Source organism: Gracilinanus agilis, chromosome 5 (genome assembly GCF_016433145.1).
Source record: "Gracilinanus agilis isolate LMUSP501 chromosome 5, AgileGrace, whole genome shotgun sequence".
Taxonomy (NCBI): Eukaryota; Metazoa; Chordata; class Mammalia; order Didelphimorphia; family Didelphidae; genus Gracilinanus; species Gracilinanus agilis.
Window position 1 is genome coordinate 305,580,109 of NC_058134.1, and position 23,182 is coordinate 305,603,290.

At 40.9% G+C, this 23,182-nt stretch overlaps 1 protein-coding gene across 1 annotated transcript in view; it reads left to right on the plus strand.

Moving 5' to 3' along the window:
• Window positions 1–23,182, plus strand: part of MOV10L1 (Mov10 like RISC complex RNA helicase 1) — a 66,787-nt gene that overhangs the window by 23,619 nt on the left and 19,986 nt on the right. The window contains 9 exon segments of the mRNA XM_044679287.1: window positions 781–958; window positions 2,178–2,248; window positions 3,728–3,819; window positions 5,096–5,154; window positions 5,617–5,726; window positions 5,960–6,053; window positions 15,121–15,299; window positions 15,946–16,092; window positions 20,454–20,575. Coding sequence (XP_044535222.1) covers window positions 781–958; window positions 2,178–2,248; window positions 3,728–3,819; window positions 5,096–5,154; window positions 5,617–5,726; window positions 5,960–6,053; window positions 15,121–15,299; window positions 15,946–16,092; window positions 20,454–20,575 — 1,052 coding nt within the window.

Here is a 23,182-nt window from a genome sequence, read left to right on the forward strand (position 1 = left end):
GTGAGGAAACAGATTTTTCTTAATTGAAAAACAGATATGATTTCATCAGTAAACGGTATCCCCTCCACCAAAACAGATGTCAACCCCTCTCCGACTTCATAAATGAGACATAGCAAGTTGTCTGAGGCATGTAGCTAAGATTTTCTTTGCCCAGGTCTCTCTCTCCATAGCATTCTATATCTAGAGCAATAAGAATTTAATCGAAAAAACATCTTTCTTCCTCTCTTTAACATAAAATACCAGGAGCCTGTTGAGCACCAACAGTCCTAGGGGAAAAACAAAACCAAGAAGGTGTAGTTTGAGGTACTACAGCCTGCTTTCATGACAACTCCTCATACATACCTACAGTCTCGTCTGGGAGCAAAAGAGGCCAAGGGGGGAAAGAGGGACAGTCAAAGACAGAGGCTAACCTGGTGCTCCATATCTGTACCAGAGAGGGGCAGGCAGGGGAAAGACAGATGTTATGGCAAGAACTAGTTTCTCGAGAGAAAAGGAAACATCTGGGATGGGGAGCAGGTAGGGACCAGGCTGCTTCCACTCTGTACATTGCAATGGCCCCCAGGGTTGCCATTAGGGTCCTAAGTTAGCAAGAATGAGGTAGGTTGGGTTTAGGGTAATTTCAAGCAGAGAGGGATGTGTTACATTTTAGAGAGATTTCCTAAGTTCTTCTAAAGTGAAATTGAGGTCTTAAAGTTCTTTGGGAATGCCTTGTTCCCTGATGGGGAAAAATAACAGGCCATCACTAGGCCTTTCCCTAACTAACTCCTGTGTTTATTTCAGCTGCTGAATATGTCAAACTATAAAGATAAGTTTTCCACTTTGCTGTGGCTTGAAGAAATTCATGCAGAGCTAGAAATCAGGGAGTTCTATATGAGTGGAGTGATTTTGAAAAAGAATGGGAATTACTTGGTTTTGGAGGTTCCAGGATTGGCAGAGAGTCGCCCATCCTTGTACGCAGGTGAGGTTGGGTTTTTTTTACTTCTAATATCTTGCTATACAGAGAAGGGCAGAAATCAAGGTAGGGAAAGAAATATTTTACAATCATTCTTTTCCTTTTTTCATCAAGATAACAATTCCATTCCATAATTTAATTTCTGTTACTATTCACACTGCAGTCTATTTCTAAAACAGTCTGTGACTGGTAAACACTTGTTTCACAAACTTTCTCTCTCTCTCTCTCTCTTTCCTTGCCATCTTCTTCCAGGGTTTTATATCAATAACCCTTCAGCTTCTTTGAGGTCTTCAAAAACTGCTTCCTGCTTCTCTCTGACCAGGCCCTAATCCTATCTCCTTTTCCACTCTCCCAGACCCATTTCCAGCCCTTCTGGTCGTTTGGCCCTTGATTCCTTCTAGTTCCCTCAGATCTGTCCCACTTATGGAAATAGAAATACAGAAGAAAAACAACTGCTTGATCACATAAGTCTATGGAAATATGATTAGGGATGTAGACTCTAAGTGATCATCCTAATGCACATATTAATAATATGGAAATAGGTCTTGATCAATGATACATGTAAAACCCAGTGGAATTGCTCATTGGCTACAGGAAGGGGGAAAGGGGAGGGAAGGGAAAGAAGATAATTCATGTAACCTTGGAAAAATATTCTAAATTCATTAAATAAAATTTTTCAAATATAAAAAAAAAAAAAGACTGTCCCTCACACCTCTGTATCCCACTAGAATCCTGATTGGCAAGTCAGCAAACATTCATCACTTCCTTTTTGCAAAGTGTGGTGGTATGGAGGAAGAAACAAAGCCTTGAGAAGAAGTGAGCCCTGACATGATGTAGTTCATGGTCTAGGAGGGGATATACCAAAGATGCCTCCAGATGACTCTCAGACCTAATAGTTCACCAGAAAGTTGGGGAATAGTGTTGTTTTTTGTGGGGGGGGGGGAGAGGAATAGACTGGGGTGTTAGCCATGAAGAGCTGGAGAAGGCTGCTTAAGAGGAGATGGGCAGAAATGGGAGAGGACAGCTTGGGCTACTCCATGCTCCAGAGATCATGCCTCATGCAGGGGTGCCTGGAGGCCAACCATGTGTCCCTTGAGTAAATTTGGTGGGTGACCTTTGTCTCCCGGTCTCACTGTCTTCAACATAGGAAGTACTTCATGGGGGTTTTCAGTACATTTAGTTGAACATTCATGTACAGAAGTAAGAGTGTTGTTTTCTTAACCAGGGGACAAAGTGATTTTAAAAAGCCAGGACTACAATGAGCACGTTATCGAGTACATTGGCTATGTGACTGAGGTGAGTCACTGTTGGGTTTGATTGGTCTGCAAAACACCTTAAGGAAGGGCTATGGAGGAGGGAATGTTTTCTCTGCTTTCTAACTAGAAACTTGGAGGTGAGATAATCCAGGGAGCTAGGCCCCCAAATTCCACAAGCTAATGGGGGCCATGCCATGTAAATCTTAACAGTTCAAATACTACACGGACAAGTGTTCTTTAATGTACCTTCTCCAACTTGTGCCAGGAGGGATGCCTTTCTGGACCCAGGTGGGAGTCTTCACATTTCTCTCTATTGCATTTCTTTTTTACATTCCAACCAATTCTGCCCCAATTTTTTGTTATTATGTTGTGTTAGCTGTCTGTCCTGGTGGTAATAACACCTGCTCAGTTCAGGGATCATGGCTTTACTGAAGTTTATTGTTATTTTTTAAACCCTTATCTTCCATCTGCGTATTGATTCCAAGGCAGAAGAAGGATAAGGGCTAGGCAGTGGGGGTTAAGTGACTTGCCCAGAGTCACACAGCTAAAAATTGTCTGAGGCCAGATTTGAACCTAGGACCTCCCATCTCTAGGCCTGGCTGAAGTTTTTTTTATGAAGAACAGTCTTTGGTTAGACCAGGAAGACACCTGCCTTGGATTCTCCTTTATCTGCTTAAGAAGGATGTATTGAGCATTCCCTCTTCATTTACTTACACAGCCCTGGAGAATTCAAGGGAGGTATCTGACACAGGCTCTGCCTTCTCAGGCCTTTGGAGCTATAGAGACGTGTGTGCCCATGAGCAAAATGCAAGACTGGCACAGTACAGAGGAGTCTATGACCAAATCGTTTTCTCAGAGGGTTTGAAACGATAATCTTTAACAACTAACCAATTCTGTCACTCTTTATTAGATGCCCACTAAATGTTTTTTGGCTCTGAAAAGAAAAAGCTAAAAATCAACCCAACTCTAGGCCTCCTATGTTGCCAAGTTGGGGAAGCTTTGCTTCTCTACACTCCTTCAGCCAAATGGGAGGTGAGGCTCAGGCCAGTGGCCATTTCTGTGGGTCAAAAAATCCTAATCACCGTCTATCCCACCTATCATATTTTTCACAATCTATGATGACATCATGATCAGTACTTTTTTTGATAATTCAGTTGAAAAAAGTTGTGTCATCTCTTAGATTATCAGGGCCAGACATCCAGGAAAAGAAACCTCAGACCATTTTAACTGGTCAAAGGTAGTTTTGATTTCTCACAGCAAGAAAGTGACAGTGGTCTGTGTTCCCCAGATAAGTCTTGGATATGCAGAACTCATTAGGACTGAACAATCACTTCCTTTTTTGTTTAATGGTGTAGTCACCGATTTGCTTAAAATTGTTATAAATACATATGTAGCCAAATTTTGGCTTCAGATCTTAGAACAAATCAAGACTCTAAAGAGCTTTTGATGTGTTTGGTTATGTTATAAGGAGTCTAATACATGAAATTTATCACAGTTCAGTTGTCCGTTGTTTTTTAAGATTCATGAAGAAGATGTCACCCTTAAACTCAATCCAGAGTTTGAAGAAGCCTACAACTTTGAGCCAATGGATGTGGAGTTTACTTTCAATCGGTAAAGTACTTCATGAAACTTCTGAAAGCCAGGCTTTCACTTCCAAGATTTTCTTGCTCTTTCCTCATTTTTCTAGTCAAGTTGCATGGATCTGAGCTTATAGAAAAGTTTAAATTAAAACCAGTCTTTAACATTAGGGGAGGGGGCAGCGGGGTGGCTCAGTAGATTGAGAGCCAGACCTAGAGATGGAAGGTCCTGGGTTCAAATGTGACCTCAGACACTTCCTAGCCGTGTGACCCTGGGCAAATCACTTGACCCCCCATTGCCTAGCCCTTACCACTCTTCTGCATTGGAGCCAATACACAGTATTGACTCCAAGACAGAAGGTCAGGGTTTAAAAAAAAAAACATTAGGGGAAGAACTTTCAGAACTCAGTCAGGGTTAGTCTAATGTTGTAGAAATCGAGTAGTCCTTTTGGAACCTCAGAAACATCCCTCAAGTTGAGTCAGAGCCAGATTTTTCTCCAACGTATTTTCAGGGCTTGAGGCTTTTTGTGGCCATGTCATCAAGAGATCCCAACCACAGTTTAATGCCTCCATTTAAATTAATCCTTACCAGAAACCTGTGAGAGTGTTTTAAAAGATTCAGAAAAGGGCAAGGCAGCCCTTGAAACATCAGAGCTATCATTTTCTCATTGTTTACTGACCAGTGACTATAGACATGGCATTTTACAGAAACTATATCAAGAGGCAAACAGAAACTCAGGCTCCAGGCCACCTCTGACACTGCCTGTCTATATGGCCCAGATCCAGCCCCTTAGCCTCAGAGTCCCCCATGCACCTTTGGAGAGTTCCCCCAGCCTCATTTGGGGCATCTGATGTGCCCAGCCTCATACCCATCTTAGGCACCAACCCTAGGACATGGTTAATAGATGAGACAACAGATTCCAAGCCCTTTTTCTGCCTACATAAACTGAGCTGGAGTTTCTGTTACTTTCCTTATCCCCTTCCATCTGTAGACTGGGGGACAATGCGGGGAAGACCCTCAGAACAGCTGGAAGTGCCTCTAGGGCACAATTGTCTGCCAACAGGAGGATCTAGATCATCAACTACATTTAAATTGCTGGTTCTTATAAATAACTTCACTTCTCTGTTGACCACCATGGAGGGAGTATGAAGGGCTGTCCCTTGCCACTGGCTCCCCAGGGTATTTCTATTCTAAAAGAGCCTTTTAGGGGAATGTGCAGGAAAAGTAAAATCATACTTCTATCCTTCCAGAATTTGAGAGACTCCAGAGATTCAGCCCCTAATGTTTTGTATTTTCTTCTTTTTGGCAGTACAACCAGCAGAAGATGCCACTTTGCGGTTGAGCAGGCAATACACCTCGGTGAAAAAGGTCAGACTGTAGGCTCTGGGAGGTCCTACTCCCCCTCTCCTGCTTGTCCTCCTTACTGTTTTTATGGGATCTTAGATATATATGCCCAGTTTAAAAATGTATCCTCTAAAGCATGAAATCTTGAAAAGAAATATTGGGAATTTGACATTCATATTGTTAAGCTTTGTTTATCCAAGATATTTCAGCCCTGAAATAGCCCTGGCTAGTGACCAGAAAGAAAAGTTGCCTGCCCTGTTTTCTTCTTTCTGTTCTTTCTGTTGTAATTGTTTTGTATTTGTGGATTCACTTGACTCACTGTGAATGTCTGCTTACTTTTAGTCGTGTAGAAAACTTTGAAAAGTAGGGAGGGCACAGGGAAGGGGAGAACTGTGGATGTCATCCTGTGCTTTGTGTCAGTATGAAATGGCAGGGACTCACTTGACGATTTCCATTTTTTCCCCTTTTTCGTTTTAAAAACCACAGTATTATTTCCAGAAAGTATCATTTTACAGTCTCCACAAGTTTCTGGGACTTGGAACTATTTGCAGGATACAGCTAATGATGAACAGTCTGCTCTTAAGCAAGGAAATAAGGTAATCTTTAAATGACTTCTATTTAACACTTGGCAAATGATGGTGGACAATCATTTATTAATTAGCACTGTGTTTTTGTGGGGGTTTTTTTTGAAAGTAGCCTGTGAGAGAAGGTTTTTCATTGTATTGGTTGTTTTAGAGGGATGTGATCTGAGCTTCATGCAGCATAAATGGTTTTTTTAAGAGTTTTTCTAAAGTTTTTAGCATTTAAACACTTTATTGATTTTTTCCAGAATAAGAAAAAGCCAAAGGAACCAAAGGAACACATGGCAAAGAAGAAAAATGCCAGTTCCATTCACGACATGGTGACATTTGCCACACAGACAAGTAAATTCTGTGTAGTCTGATATTTGCTGAATGGGTTAGGTGGTTTGTTGGGGACATTTGATCATATTTATTTCAGAGATAAGAAAGAAGCCAAGGGCATCTGGTCCTCCTCATGCCTGTTTATGAATTCTTTGTATAGTATTTCCAACAGGCCATCCAGACTAGGCTTGAACCCCTCTGATGATGAAGAACCCTCAGCTTTGTGAAGCTATATAGTCTTCTCCAGTAGTACTGGGAGATACAGGAAATCTTGCAAATTTTTACCCTAAGTCTGCCTCCTGTTACTTCACATCATTGTTTCAACCTTTCATATATTTAATGAACTCTCATGTCCATCTGAAAATTTCTGTTCTTTGTTTTTTTCTTTTTTTTTTTAACCTTCTGTCTTAGAATTGATATTAAGTATTAGTTCCAAGACAGAAAAGCAGTAAAGGCTAGGCAATGGGGGTTCAGGAACTTGCACAGGGACACACAACTAGGACGTGTCTAAGGCTAATTCTAAACCCAGAACCTTTCATCTCCAGGCCTGGAACTCTATCTTCTAAGCCACCTACCTGCCCCAGTTTTCTGTTCTTTACAATAAGCATTGCTAATTCTTTCCAATGACGCTTAAATAACATAGTCTTTAACTTCACATGCTGATCAATCCTTTCTGTATCTACTTGTTTCTAACCCTTCTAAAATGTGGCACTCAGAACTAAACACAAGATTCCAAATGGGATCTGCTCAGGGCATAGTACTAGTCAAATGATTCTGTGATCTTATTGGTGTGGCTGTTCCCTCCAGCAATGTAGATTCCACTCCAAATCCCCATACCTGCTTGCTAGTGACCAGCCTCCCTCTTTTAAGAGAAGGATGTTAGGAGAACAGCACTGGTAGCACACTGTTACCAGCCTGCCAGCCCATTCCCACCATATGCCCCCCATTGTCCTCTGTATCCAATGCCACTCTGGCTTTTTTGGCTGCCACACCTCGGTGCTCCGACTAACCATGTGGTCCATTTAAAGTGGCCAGGTCTTTTTCACAAGACCTTTCACAATATCTCTCCTGTCTTGTATGTGTGCTCTTAACTTTTTTTTCAAAGCCCAAATATAGGATTTCACCTTTGTCCCTTTTAAATAGAGCTTTGGGGCTTTGATTATGCCTTGTCCATGCTAACTTAATGTTATCCTCAGATTTGGTGAATGTGCTATTTATCCAAGTGATTGATCCAAATAGAACCTAGGCTAAAACCCATCATTAGAAAATAGCTTCTATCATCACACTGATCTATTCATTTCACCTAACTCCCTCCTCTGGGCTAGATGTCTCTACCCTGTCCATGAAGAGGCATGAACAAAACTGAGATGGAGGATGTTAGCAGAGCCCCCATCAAGTGAGCACATCCAGGGCTAGGAATTCTTACTCTTCACTAAGGTGCTCACCATTTGTGGGCTCTTAGCAGAGGAGAAAGGGAAGGAATTTCTGCTATATCTTACCAGAGCTTGAATTGAATCTATTTTTGGAAACCAAGACATTGACTCCTTTGGTGCCTGGCAGTCCTGTTTGTTCCATCCAGGGTTTCTCAGAGATTGTTGACAGCAGAGGAGGTTGCCCAACCTCAGGCTCTTTCAGTCCCTCATGTGATTTCTCTAGATCAGTGATGGGCAAACTACAGACCTTGGGCCAAATGCAGCTATTCTATCTGGCCTGCGGGACATTATTCCCAATCTGACAAATACAAAAGAATTGTAAAATGTATCATTGTTGTTGTTTAATAAATTATATTGGCCCGCCTAAAGTTTTTTTCCTTTCCTTTGGCCCCCTCTTTAAAAATTTTGCCCATCATTGCTCGAGACCAGTGGTTCCCAAACTTTTTTGGCCTACCACCCCCTTTCCAGAAAAAATATTACTTAGCGCCCCCTGGAAATTAATATTTTTTAAATTTTAATAGCAATTAATAGGAAAGATAGATGTATTGATGTTTCTACCTTTTTCGTAAAATATAGTAAAGAAAGGTATAAATTAGAAACATTGAACTTTGAAATTATGAAACTATTTATTGAACTCAGAATAGAATGTAATACAAAAAAAGTTAAAAGCTGTGGCCATCACCGCTTTCCTGGATCACTGCAGCACCCACTAGGGGGCGGTGGCGCACACTTTGGGAATCACTGCTCTAGACCCAGTAACTTAAGCTCATGCAGAACAGCTAAGCTTACCACCTACACACTCCCCAGCTTCAACATTTGTCTTAGTTTCAATTGCATCTTAATCATTCTTCTATATTTCCTTTCATTCTTCATAAAAATAAGATAAATGCTTTGCTAAAATCTAAGTAAACTAGATCTCTAGCTACCAGTTTAATCACTCTGTCAAAAAAGGAAATAGATTATTCTGGCAGAACCTTTCTGAAGCCTTGATGTCATTTACTGATTACCACTTCCTTTTCTAGTAATTTATTAATCAACAGATTAATGACATTCTAGAATTTCTGAGGAATTAAAGTCAAGTTCACTACTTATATTTTGCACAGTATATATCATATTTGCCTTTCTATAATCCATTTATATTCCACCATATCTTTTTTTGGTAAATCAATATTTTTTTCCCAACTACATGTAGAAGCAATTTATTTTAAGGTGTTAAATTTTATTTTATTTTTTCCCAATTATATGAAAAAAACTTTCCAACATTTTTCAAAGAATATTAAGTCTTAAATTCTCTCCCTCTCCCCTTGAAATGGTAAGCAACATCATATAGATTTAAAATGTGAAATAATGTAAAACATTTTTCCATATTAATCCTTTTGTGGAAAAAATAAATAGAAAAAAATTAAAGTGAAAAAAGTTGACTTTGGTCTGGATTCAGACTTTCAGTTCTTTTTCTCTGGAAGCAGATGGCATTTTGTTATCATGCGTCCTTTGGTACAGTTTTAGATCATTGTATTGCTGAGAATAGCTATAATTCACAGTTCATTGTAAAGATACATGTAATGTTCTCCTTGTTCTGCTTATTTCACTCTGCATCAGTTCATAAAAGTCTTTCCAGAATTTTCTGAGCTACTCCTGCTTGTTATTTCTTATAGCACAGTAGTATCCAATTACAATCATATACTAGAACTTACTCAGCCATTCCCCAATTGATGGATATCCCCTAACTTTCCAAATCTTTGCCCCACTAAAAAGAGATGCTTTAAATTTTTTTTTTCACATAAGCCCTTTCCCTTTTTGTTTTTGTTTTTTATCTCTTTGGTAAACAAACCTAATAATGGTATTGCTGGGTCAAAGGATATGTACTGTTTTATAGCCTTTGGGCATGGATCTGAATTACTCTTCTGAATTAATCAGTTCACAACCCTTCTAACAATGCACTTGTTTCCCAACTTTCCCATATCTCTTCTAAGTTTTGTCATTTTCCTTTTCTGTCATAATATCCAATTTGATAGGTGTGAGGTGGTACCTCAAAGTTGTTTTAATTTGCATTTCTCTAATTAATAGTGTTTTAGAGCATTTTTGCATGACTATAGAAGGCTTTAATTACTTTGTTTTAGAACTGCCTGTTCATATCCTTTGACCTTTTGTTGATTGGGAAATGACTTTTATTATCATATTTTGAACTCATTTCTCTATGTATTTGAGAAATTAGGTCTTTATTAGAGAGACTTGTAAAACATTTTTCACCGTTATGATTATACTGTGTATTACTCTTCCTCCCCCAATTTGCCCTCTTTTCTGTGTCTCACCACCTATCTCCTATCCTCTTCCTCCCTACTTTCCTGCAGCATAAGAGAGTTTTCTCTACCCAACTGATTGTGTATGTTCTTCCCTCATTGAACCAATTCTGATGAAAGTAAGTTTCACATGCTCCTTTCCCCACTTCCCCTATCTTCCCCTCCATTGTGAATGTTCTTTCATGCCTCTTTTATGTGGAATAATTTACCCCATTCTATTTTTCCCTTCCCCCTCCTCCCAATGCATTCCTCTTTCTCATGCCTTAATTTAATTTAATTTTTTATATCATCCCATCATATTCAACTTACACCCTTGCCCTCTGTATATATACACACTCTCCTTCCATCTGCCCTAATAATGACAGTTCTTTGGCATTCAAAGAATCATCTCCCCATGTAGGGATATACACAGTTTAACCTTATTGTTATGTCTTGATTTCTCTTTTCCTGTTACCTTTGTATGATTCTCTTGAGTCTTATATTTGAGAGTCAGATTTTCCATTCAGCTCCAGTCTTTTCATCAGGAATGTTTGAAAATGCTCTATTTCATTGAATACCCATTTTTTCTCCTGAAGGATTATGCTCAATTTTACTGTTATTCTTGGTTGAAGTCTTAACCCCTTTGCCCTTTGGAATATCATATTCCAGGCCCTCTGATTCTTTATTGGAGAAGGTGCTAAGTCTTGTGTTATCCTTACTATAATTCCATGATGTTTGAATTTTTTCTTCTTGGCTGTTTGCAATATTTTCTCCTTACCTGGAAGTTATCCTTTTGGGATTTCTTTCAGGAGGTGAATGTTGCTTTCTTTCCATTTCTGTTTTGTCCTCTGGTTCTAGAGTAGTGATACTGAACCTTTTAGAGGAGCAGTTGATGTCCTCAGATACGTGTGGAGAGAGGGAGGGGAGCAGCCCAGCCCTGCATCATTCTGGCATTCTAGTAACAAACTCTGGTGAACTCTGCTGGGGTGACGGTAGGCCTGCCCACAGAGAGGGCTCTGAGTGCCCCCTCTGGCATGTGTACTATAGGTTTGCCACCAAGGTTCTAGAGTGTCAAGACAGTTTTCCTTGATAATTTCTTGAAAGATGATATCCAAGTTATTTTTTTTTAACATAGATTTCAGGTAGTCAAATAATTCTTAAATTATCTCTCCTAGATTTATTTTCTAGTTGAATTATTTTCCCCATGAGATATTTCACATTTTCTTCTATTTTTTAAAAATTCTTTTGACTTAGTTTGATTGTTTCTTGATGTCTCATGGAGTCATTAGCTTCCACTTGCCCAATTCTAATTTTTAAGACTGATTTTCTTGAGTGAGCTTTTGTACCTCCTTTTCCATTTGGCCAGTTCTACTTTGTAAAGAGTTCTTTTCCTCAGTGAATTTGTGTTTTGGAAAAAGAAATCCTCTTTTTCCAAAAGGCCAATTCTGCCTTTCAAGAAGTTTTTCTCTTCAGTGTATTTTTTTATATCATTTAAGAAATTCTTCTCTTCTTTGGATTTTTGTACCTCTTTTTACCAATTGGCCTATTCTGTTTTTTTAAGGTATTAATTTCTTTAGCATTTTTTGGGGCCTCCTTTTCCACATTGTTGACTCTTTTTTCATAATTTCCTATATCACTTTCATTTCTTTTCTCAATTTTCCTTCTACCTTTCTTATTTGGTTTTTAAAATTCTTCTTGAGATCCTCCATTAATTCTTTTTGGGCTTGAAAACAATTGCTATTTTTCTTGGAGACTTTGGATACAGTAGTATTGACTTTGTTCTTTTTCTGAGTTTGAGTCCACCCTGTCACCAAAATAACTTTCCAAGTTGAGTTTCTTTTTTGGTTGTTTGCTCATTTTCCTTCCTCTTTTTTTTTCCTTTTAATTAAAAAAAATGTTAAAATTGGGCTCTCTAAACAGAGATGAAGGGAGCCCATTTGTTCCAAGCTTCAGGTTCTCTGTGGAGCTGTTTTCAGAGCTGGCACTGAGAATCTATCTGCTTTCCATTCTTCCAAGGTGGTACGATATAAGGAAAGGTGTATTTAATAATTTCCTGGCCTGTGTTCTGGTCTGTGAGTAACCCCAAACACTCTTTTACTCCTTGAAACTGTGGCCATGGTCCCCTGTTCCTTTGTGGATGCAGGTGCTACTGTCTGCTAGTGTTCTTCCTCACCCTGTGACTATCCAGGACTACGATCTGTTTCTGCATATGGGCAGTGGGACAAGAGTCTTGCATCCAGAGCCAGCAAAGGGACCCCTATAATCTCCTTCTGAGAAGTTGTCCAAAACTTTTATTATCTGTGGCTGAGCATTCCAGAAACTTTGGCTATTGCTTCAGTTGCACCCAAGGCCTATTGCCTTAGTGAGGCCTGTCCTGGCATGCCGCACTCCCTCTCCACCCTGGTGTACTAGATCCCTTGTGCCAAGCTTTCTAAGTTGTTTCAGGCTGAAAAATTACCTTGCCTTGTCTTTTTGTGGGTTATGCTGCTCTAGAATTCATTTTGAGGCATTATATCATTGCCTTTTGGAGGGTAATTTGGTAAAAATCGGATGGGTCCCTGTATCTTCTCTGCCATCGTGGCTCTGCCCCCTATAAAAACAGTTATTAACATTAATTTTCAAAATTTTGAGTCCCAAATTCTTTCCCTTCTTTCTCCAAGATGGTAAGTATTTTGATATGTTACAAATCTAATATCTCACAAAACATTTCCAAATTGGTCGTGTAATGGAGAGGACCATCCCCCCACCCCAAAAAAATACAAAGAAAACAAAGTGAAAAACAGCATGCTTCAATTTAAATTCAGACTTTCTTAGGTCTTTCTCTGGAGGCAGATAGCATTTTTCATCATGAGTCCTTCAGAATGATCTTGAATCCTTGAACTGCTGACAATAGCCAAGTCATTCACAGTTGTTCTTCATACAATATTATTATCCCTGTATACAATGTTCTACTGGTACACTCACTTCACTCCATATCAGTTCATATAGGTCTTCCCAGGTTTTTCTGAAATATTCCTGCTTATTGTAAATTCTGAGAGCCCAATCCATCACATCCCTTCTTTTCTTCTGTGTTTCAGATAACAATGGCAGTGGTTGAGGAATCCCAACCACTCACTCTTTCAGTACCCAAGGATATAGTTTGTTTGGGCCAGGTGAGCAGATCGAGGGCAGCTCAGAGAGTGCTCTCTTACTCTCTGATTATTTGTAGTGGTTTTAAACTCCCCATTTGAACCATTTTTGTTCTGTCCTTTCAGTTCAAGGTCATTCTTCTCTGCAGAGAAGAGAAGCAAGATACTAGCTAAGTCATATTATCTCATCTCATTCGTCTTTTCCCATCCATCCTGAGAAGGGGTCTTAGCCTTTCTTTAATTCTCCTCTTTTCCACAAGATGTCTTTTTTCTGTCCCTCCCCTCATCAGCCTCAGATTGATCTTTGTGTTCCTGATACCATTCTTATAGTACCATCCCACGCCACCACCACTTTTGTATTCCTCCTTTATTTCTTGCTCTTGTCCCCTTTCTCTCTCTTTTAAAAACCTCAGTTGGTGTGCTCTTTACATTCACTACAGTCCCTTCAGATAGTTCCCATTTTCCATCCTCACTGAAATCATTTCCCTTTGTGTCTTCAGAATTTTGTGTTGAGAGTTTCCTATCCGGACTATGATGTCCTGGCTCTGAGCAGACACCCTTTGAATTTTAGTCCTTGGAGTCCTGCCTTCTTAGCAGTTTTTCTCTTCTCTATCACCAACTCCTTAAGAGGCAGGAGTCATTTTTCTCCAGAGTTGCCGTCCTTTCTACCAGTTCTACAATCAATTCTTCTCAGTGACAATCAGACCCAGAATAGAATTTCCTTTTGTTGGTTGCTGTAGCTACTCAACTTTTGAAAGTGAAAGAGTTCCAACAAATATCTAGATGTTTATATGATGAAAGCCACCCATCTACACATCATGCCTCTTCACCCAGGGCTGGGATCTCTTAACAGAATTGGAATTCCTCCTCTCTTTATTTAGTTTGGTTGGTCTCTAGTGCACCTCAGTGTTCCCCACTGTGATTCTCTCATACCTGCTTTTTTGATGCTACCCCACCCAAATTCTTTTTAGCTCTAGATCGGCAGTTCCCCAACTTTTTTGGCCTACCGCCCCCTTTCCAGAAAAAATATTACTTAGCGCCTCCTGTCACATACTATCACCGCCTCCAAATGCACGTGTGGCCATCACCGCTCCCTTGGATTGCTGCAGCACCCACTTTGGGAATCACGTCTCTATATTATGCTTATTGTAAATAGGTAGCTGCATCTTGAGACATTTACCCATCATCCCACCAAGTCTTAGCAATTCTTATGAACCAAAATGTGTCTCTTTGCGTTAGGCTCACCAACTCCTTTCTTGAATTTGAGCTTCTGTGAGCTTGCAGTTGAGGATGACTCTGAGGATGTGAATCAAGGTGACTATGCCCTCCAGAGAGATGGGATACAGCAGGAAAGACAAAGATGATGGATCCTTTTTTGGACATGCTGAGTTTCTGGCACCTGGGTCCTAGCACCTCTTGAGCTGAACATACCTCTTCATCTTTCGTGATTCTTGTCAGTGTCCTGCCAGAAGAGATCCAGTCAATCTGCTGAGATGAGAACTGTTCCCTTGACCTCCCAGCAATCTCAGTGGGGAGTGTTAGGGCATCCGAGTACCTGGAATTGATCTCTCCATGGCATTGGCCCACCTCCTCTTCCAGTCACATGTCTCCAGTGATATTTTTTTTTGCCACTTCCCTAAGAAAATAACATTGAATGGATATGTAGGGTTTTTTATGTTAAAAATGAAGTGTTGATACTTTACTGAAAAACTCTATTGTTTGGTCTGTGTGGAAACTTTCTCCTTTACTTTTCATCAAAAAACCTTCTACATCTGTGACTCGTTAGAGAATCCCTAAGGAATTACCCAGAGCTTGGCACAGTGCCTGGCACATAGTAAGGTTTTGTCAGAGGCTTATTGAGCGATTGACTGAGGCACATTGTTTCTTAGTGAGCTTTGTTAACTAATCATTAGTCTTCTTTTAGGGCCTTTCAACTTCCCCCTACAGGCCTCTCTTACCCCATCTGGGAGCATAGATGGAGGGAATTAATGCATTACATCCTTACTGTCCTAAAGAAGTCTCATCTTGCTCCAGTAACTGGGCAGGGTAGAGTAGCACAGGGCCAGGCCTCTTCACCACTTGTAGATCCTCACTGGGTCTTGGGGTAAAGACATTTTCAGCACAGTAATATTCTCTACTATTAAAATGGGTGATGCTATACTTCTAAATAAGATTATGGAAGGTGAAAATTGTATTCAATTGTTTGCCCTCTATATGAAACTTTTGTGTTTGTGCCTTGAGTACACAGTGAATGGAGTACAAGCCTCTAAATCGAAGGAGAGTGAATTTTTCAACCCAGTTCTAAATGAGAAGCAGAAACTAGCAGTTAGAAGAATCTTAAGTGGGGACTGTCGGCCAATCCCATACATTCTTTTTGGACCTCCAGGAACTGGAAAGACAGTGACCATAATAGAAGCTGTTTTACAGGTAATTATCTAGAGCTCTAGCCATAATTTGTTTCTTACTCCTATGAGTCAAGAGGCAGGATCATTACCTTCCTGGGAATTATTGTCCATTAAGTACATAGACATAGCATTCAGTAAGTAGCCTGTGGAGTTATTTGACAGCATTTAAGGATCATATTTTCAGCCTTTAGAAGTTGCTTCATTTTCAGGAAGCAAACCAATTGTACGGTAGCAGAAGTTTACCTGTAGAAGAAATGCTACTTAAAATTAGACTTGGCCATTGTCACCAGACTGCAAAAATGTCAGGTATATAAATATACATATATACAGTTTTAATCAGGTCATTGAGTCCATCAAACTTTCTCCCAAAGGTACTTTTGAACCTCATCCCATAGTTCTGCGCTATGGTAGGGCAGGTGTTTTCATTTTAGTTAGGGACAGATACAGGAAGATTAAGGCACTTTTCTAAGGAGATAGAACAATCAAGTCATGAAAAAAGACTTAGAGAATAGGCTTTTCCTTCTGACTCTGATTGCAGGCTCTTCCCATCTTTACATCACTTATGTCCAGTCTTATTTTTATAAATTATTGTTCTGTGGTGGTTTTTAAAAAATATCTGGTGGTGCTGTGATTTCCATATCTCTTTGATCTTTTTATCTATGACACAGATTCATTCTACTTTACCAGACAGTAGGATTCTGGTCTGTGCCCCATCCAACAGTGCCACCGACCTCGTTTGTATGCGGCTGCATGAGAGCAAAGTGCTTGCCCCGGGTGCCATGGTGAGAGTGAACGCTACCTGCAGATTCGAGGAGGTGATTTTTCATAGTTCATGAAATTTAACCCATCCCCCCTCCCCTGACAATGAGTCCACAAATATGAAATGTTATTTATCATAGAGTTCTCAGCTAAGTGTGCATGCATTTGTGCTTGAGCCCTGCAGAAATAACTCTATTGTTTCACAAGTCTTCAGCCAAAGAACCTTCTAAGGCTTCCCATTGCCTGCCAAGTTAATTCCAAGAACACCATGTCCTGCCTCCTTTTCATACACTATAATGTTACCCCGGGCTACATTCCTAGTCTTCTCTTTCCCTGCATCCCTACAACTTCACTTTTATTCTAGCCAAACTGAACCACTTACTATTTCTTCCATCCATAGTCCTCATCTTCTGTGCCCAAGCTCCCTGCTTCCATTACTATGGCTTCTGCCATCATGTGAAGCTATTCCAGTGCTTCCCTGTTTTTACCTTCCCCAAAGGAAAATATTTCCTTCAGTCCCTCATGAGTCAGTAATATATGGTGATGCCTCTTGTGCCTCATGTACTTGCAACCCCATGTATCCCATGCCACCACCCATTGAAAGGGAAGCTTTTTAGGGGCAAGAATTGTGCCTTTTCCATCTTGGTATCCTTACTACAAGAAGCTCAGGCCCTCATCTATAAAAGGGAATAAGAATATGGACAGGTGAAGAGGATTAAACAGATATCAGCCAAAAACTGAGAGGTTGAGGAATTCGACTCAATTCAGCAAACAGCAGGCCTCAGGGAGCTTAAGAAATTCCTATGGAGTATTTGGTCCTTGAATCCTTGGTGATATCTTTAAGTTTTCTTTAGGAACTAAGATGGAAGAATTGAGGAATAACATAGGGATGTGGGCATCTGAACAGAGGGACCATGAGCTAGGGTTCCAGCTTGTACCTCTCATCGTAACTTTCACTTAGGACAGGCCATGGGGTGAGTTAGCAGGTCCTGGATTATAGCTTTTCTAGGACAAAGGAACCTAATAGATCTCTGACAGTGATGCCCAGTTTCCCAGCCTCCTAGAAGGTGATCCCAATGCCATAGACTCCAGGCTTGCTTGGCATGCTGTATGTCCGCATGGAGCACCAGAAGAGTACCATGTAGCACAAAATGATAATAGTAATAACATCTGGCATGCACAAAGCACTTTAAAGTTTGCAAAATGCTTTGCAAATATTATCTCATTTGATCCTCACAACAACCTTTGAAGGCAGGGGCTTTTATACAGATAAGGAGACTGAGGCAAATAAGAGATTAAGTGACTTACCTGTGGCTGCGTCAATAAAAGTGTCTGAGGTCAGATTTGAACTCTGATCTTTCTGAATCCATGTATATTATTCCCTTGGTCCCCGGAGGAGCTTTCCTGAGTTGAAGGTCACACCCAGGATGTTCATTTCCTCCAAAGTCATGGTTCATGAACTATTCCTGGCATACTTATTTCCATTCAGCCAGAGGACAGAATCAGTTCAGAGCAAAGCAATTTAATGAAATGGCATAGTAAGAAAAGTAGCCAGAGAAATTTCCTCCCATAAACCTGGGGCACACTCAAAATACAGCTATCAGTGGGGAAGTTGGCTGCACCTAGGGAAGGTGGACCCAGAAGAAATATAGATGGCCAGGGCCCAGGAATGAAGAGGAAACTCATACCTCTCTTGTCATTCCCCTGTGGTCATTGCTCTACAAAGCATATGATATTGAGCATATCTCTCTCTCCTAGTTTCTGGCTTCAGTTGGAATTCTCAGCAGAATTGCTCCTTCTTCCTCATGAGAGGAGGAGTGGTCTTAAATTAGAGCCAAAGGCTTAAGCTTCTGGGGCTTTTAGGTAAGCAGGCCCTTCACTCTTCCTTGTCAGACTAGCTTAAAATCCTGTCTACTTTTCATCCCATAAGGATAGGGAGGCCTGTGAGCTCCCAGTGATTTGGATAGTTGGATTTTTCTTTCCAGAAAGCGATTTATCTACAGGGGCCAAGGCCTTTTGGATCATAGACCAGCCACCCAACATAGACATCTTTCTTTGAACCTTGGTTTTCTGCTCATCAGGAAAATTCTCTTTGCCCCAAATCTCCATATGATTTTGAGTGAAAAATAAACTTTAATTCTTGCTTAATCCCTGGGCAGAGATCCTGTTCCCCAAACCCATTTCAGGTGGACCCTCTGGCAATCCCAAATTCTTTAGTTCACCTGAAAATAAAAGGGAGGAAAAAAGAACAAAATCTTCCCAAGTAACATTATATGAGATCTCTGCCTCTGCCTCTGCCCTTTGTTCCATAGCCTGGCTTTTTGTGTTTTCTGGACAATAATAAGTCCCAAGTTTTGAGCTCTCTGACAGATTTTTAGCCTTCTTTGGGAAGTCGATCTTACTTGGGCATCAAGGTGATAAAATGTTGGTATTTATTTCCTAAGGGGAAGTTGTGGGATTTCTATCCCTGAATTTCTTTGAGAAACCACATATTGTAGATGTAAAATGAGCAGCTGCCTCACTGTCACCTGTGCCTAGAGCCCAGGGTAACATTTAAGAGCCCCCACCTCCAAGCACCTTCTTCCCAAAACAAAATAGAAAGAGCCACTTCAAATCAGCAGTACCACACCCCATCTGATGAAGACAATCCTCACCAAGGTTACTAGTTACAGTTCCCATTCAGACAACTCCATGCATAGCTTAGGCTGCCTACTTGCGGCTTGAGGAGAGCCTGGGCCAGCTTTGTAGACATAAGGGTGTCCCTGCTGGGTTGCAACACTGGTCCAGTGAGTTGTCTGGGGAGGAGGAGAGTTTCCTTTTAACCATTGACATGGAAGTCAGGAGAGTTTTCCCCAGTGCACAGAGACAGATTTTCCTTATTTGCTTTGCTAGTCTGCTTGTTTAAATGTCTTTTACTTTAAGATACATTGATCAGGTGGTATAGTGGATAGAGTACTAGGGAGGAAATCAAGAAACCTGAGTTCAAACCCTGCCTCAACCATACCATCTGAGAGCCTCTAATAGTGCCTACCCCCCACCCCAGCCTTATTATGAGGATCATGGCTAGAAAGGGCCTTGTAAACCTCCAAGTGCTAAAGAAATGCTAACTATTACTGTGATGATAATGGATCGATTTGATTAAAGAAACATGAGGGTGGGGGTTGAAATACATCCTGATCTAAAGGGTACTTTGAACTTTAGTGTAGTGTTTAGAGGAGCCATGTGGAGGAGGGGAGGGTGCTAAAGCAAGAGATGCCACTTCTACCTCTGTGCCAAGTCATGACAGCTGCTATCAGGTGGGGAGTGAAGGAAGGACACTAGCCAGGGGTTGCCTCTGAGGGCCCAGGAGGATGTGATGCACAAAAAGAGACTTTGGGGACAGAGGTGGGTTTGGTGATTTCATCCACTCCTTCGCCACCTCTGTGCAAGTGATTCAGCCCTTGTCTCTCTCCCAAGTTCTAATCTTGCATCACCAACTGTCTTTCAGTGTCATAAACTGACAACTTCAACAGTGTCGGTCAGCAGGTGTTTAGTAAGTTTTTACTGAATGCTAGGCACTTTATTTAGATGATGGTCCCTGCTCTCAGGAGCTTACAATTTAATAGGGAACTGAAACACAATGAGGTGGGGGAGACGGCAAAGAAAGACCTGGGAAAATGAGTCTGGCATCCTGGAAATAAGTCCTGGAAAGGAGGGAAGAAATATAAAGGCTTCTCAAAGCTCAGCAGGTCCTTGAGAGAATTCAGCATTAGTCCCTTTGCAAACTTCTTCCTTTCCTGCATTTCACTCACTTGGCTCCTTTCAGTCTCTTCCATGTTCAGTTCATCCACCATCAGCTCCCACCCATCTTTCCAATCTTCGTCATTAAACAGTGCCAGGTACTGTGCTGAGTTCTGGGTATACAAAAAGGGACAAAAGACTGTCCCTGCCTTTGAGGAACTTACAATCAATCAAATGGGGGAGACAACATACAAATACATGTATACAAAGCAAACTACATACAGAATGAATAGGAAATGATTAAACAGAGATGAAGAAGGCTCAGGGAAGGCTTCATGTGGAAGGGGAGATTCTAGGTGAGACTTGAAGGAAGCCAGGGATATCAGTAGTGGGAGCTGAGGAAGGAGGAGAGCATATTGGATCTGGGGGGTGGCCAGAGAGAATGCAGGAGACCAGGGTCATGGGATCAGAAAGTTCAGTGGAGATGGGTGCAAGAAGTCAGGAAAGGGGCCACATGGTGAAGGAGCTCCCATTGAACTAGCCCTACTAGCTCTGTTTCCCACACATCCTCCTCTACTACTGGCACGCATGAACTAGAAAGAGTCAGCCAGACAGTGTCTGAATAAAATAGTTAATGGTTTACAGAACAGCCTCCTTTACGTGTGTGTGTTTTGGTTTTGTTTTTGTTTTTTCACAGACTATCAGTGATACTGTCAGACTCTACTGCAAAGATGGGGAAGATGTCTGGAAGGCATCTCGATACAGAATAATCATCACTACCTGCAGTAGCTCTGGACTGTTCTACCAGATTGGAGTGAGGTATCTAAGATGTGTCATCATCTTGTGGGGGAAATTTGACCCCAAGGGATCAAGAGACACTCTCTCCATGTGAGAAAAGGGCAGTAAGACATTAGAGAAGTCTTGAGGAAGGATTTAGCTACCCCTGACATAAGTAGATCCCAGGGTCAAGAGATTCATGCAAGGCCCCATGCTGGGTGTGGGAACACAAAAGGACAAAACAATCTGGCCCTCAACTAACTTGGAGTCTTCTGCTTTTCATGTGGCACTACAGGGGCCATCCTACAATAAACTCTCCTTTTGTTTTCCTTATCCCTCTTAGCAGTGTCCTGTTTGTCCTTACTGCTCCCTGCATTCCCACCCTCCTCTTTGTGTTAATTAATAGACTTGTAGCTGAGAAGGTCCATGTGTGGGAATATTAGCTTAGCCCACCTCTCACCTGTATTCTCCCTGCCAAAACATCAAAGAGTATCAAACCAAATAGCAATGAAGAAATCCAGAGAAGTGCTAAAGTAGGTGTCTTCACCTAGCCCAGTTGAAAGAATTGTAGAGAATAAATAATTTGGAAAAAAAAAAAGTGTTTCAGTCTATTCAGATGTTAGGAGCAGTTATCCAGCAGTTTAAAAAAAAAAAACTTTACTTAGAGCATAACAAAGAAAATCTCCAGGGATATTCCAGCACTCACCTGGGGTAGACATACTCCTCATCCCCTTTAGGGAACCAGAAGGCCATAGCAAATGGGAGATTCTCAAAATATGTCTACTGCCTCAGTTTTTTAGGCAGAGCCAGATATAAACCCTCAGAGGTGCCTTGAATCATCCTGGGTAGTACTGGGTCAGCAGGTGTGTCAGCCAGTTGCTTCAGATGATGCAGGATGTGAGGAATCTGTGACTGTGCCTAAGGCATCATTGACTAAGGCAGTGATGGTGTACCTTTTAGAGATCCACTGCCCAAACTGCAACCCTCATGTTGCATGTGAGCCCCTCACCTTACCCCTGACAGGGGAGGGAGGAAGCACTCCCAATGGACTGCTGGGCAGAGGAGTGGGTGATGGGAGATATGTCCTCAGGCATGTGTAGAGATGGGGAAGGGAGAGCGCTCCTCTGACATGCTCCAGCATGTGTGCTATAGGTTTACCAATACAGGTGTAGGTCATGCCCTGAGTTTCCTGCTGATCCTCCAGCTCCAGTGGGACCACTTGGCCTCTAGAGGCCCACTGTCAGCCTAGGGTTTTTAGCTTTTATTCTTCTCCTCATTTTCCCCCCCTTTTAAAAAAAATTACAATCACTCAAGCAGTGAAAATGAAACTTTTGTTTTTATGGTTCTGGGTCTTGTCTGCTTTTTGCTTTTTTGTACTAGGAAGAAAATAGTGGTACTCAAAAGGTCACTAAACTGGCACTTACCCCAAAGAGATCAAAGAATAATGGAAGAGAACCATACATATGACTATATTTGTAACAGAATTTTGGTAACAAAGAATCAAAAACTAATCAAGGGGCAGACTGTCATTCAGTGAATATCTGAACAAATTATAGTGCTCCGTATGATGGAACAGTATCATGTCTTAAGGAATCATGAAAAAAGATAGTCTTAGAAACTTGGAAAGACCTGTTTGAAGTGATGTAGAAGAAAGAGGGCAGAAGCAGGAGAGTAGTTTATTCAGAGACTGCAGCACTGTATAGAGAAATAATGTTGAAAGAATTAATTGTGATTACTACAAGAAGACCTAGGAGGAAACACACTACCGCACTTCTGACAGAGGAGATGGACTCAAGGGGCAGAATGAGCCACAGACTCTGGTTATTGCCAGTAATATGTTTTGATTTACTGAGGATTGTTCCCAGAAGGAGTTGGGGGAGATTATTCTTTAATTTGGAGTAGGAGAATGGGGTGTTGTAGAAAACCATTATGTAAATGCGTAGGAGAGAATCCAAAAACAACAACAACAAGATAGCTCGTGGAACTTACATTATAGAGGTTCACCATTCCATATATAATTCTCTTTTGCTTCTCCTTTTAAATTCCCTTATACCACACACCTTTCTTCAAATTACCTACATAACAATGGAAATTACTCTTTTTAAAGTATTAACTAAGAAGTTAGCCTCAGTCACTTCCCCTCTGGATATTAGGTACTTTTCTACCTTCAAGAATTTCCTGTTAAAATTGTTGAGTAGAATGAGAAGTTATGGGTGTCAAACACCATCTGAAATTTTGAAGTTGGGATTTGCATCATGAGACTAGACTGAATTAAAAAATTATTTCCATCTCTAATCCTATGATATATTTATTTTGGGATACAGAGCATTTTTTCCTTTTTACTGATTACTGAAAACAAAGTTCTCTTCCTCCTTTCCAAAATATGAGGTTTCAAGTTGCGGAAGGTGATAGATATTCAGAGACAGTGCATGTCTTGGCTTTCCTTAAATCTCTCTTTGTGACAGGAGTCATTGGGGGCTTAGTGGGAGATGGTAAAACTTTATTTGATTACTTTTCTCCTTGCTTCCTAAAGACCCCTCCAAAAAGACTACTGATGTAGCCCAACAGTTCCTTTTTCCCTGGCTGGAATTTGGCTGAATCTAGTATATTTTTTTCAGTCTGTCACCAAACAGTGATTGCCTCAGCTTC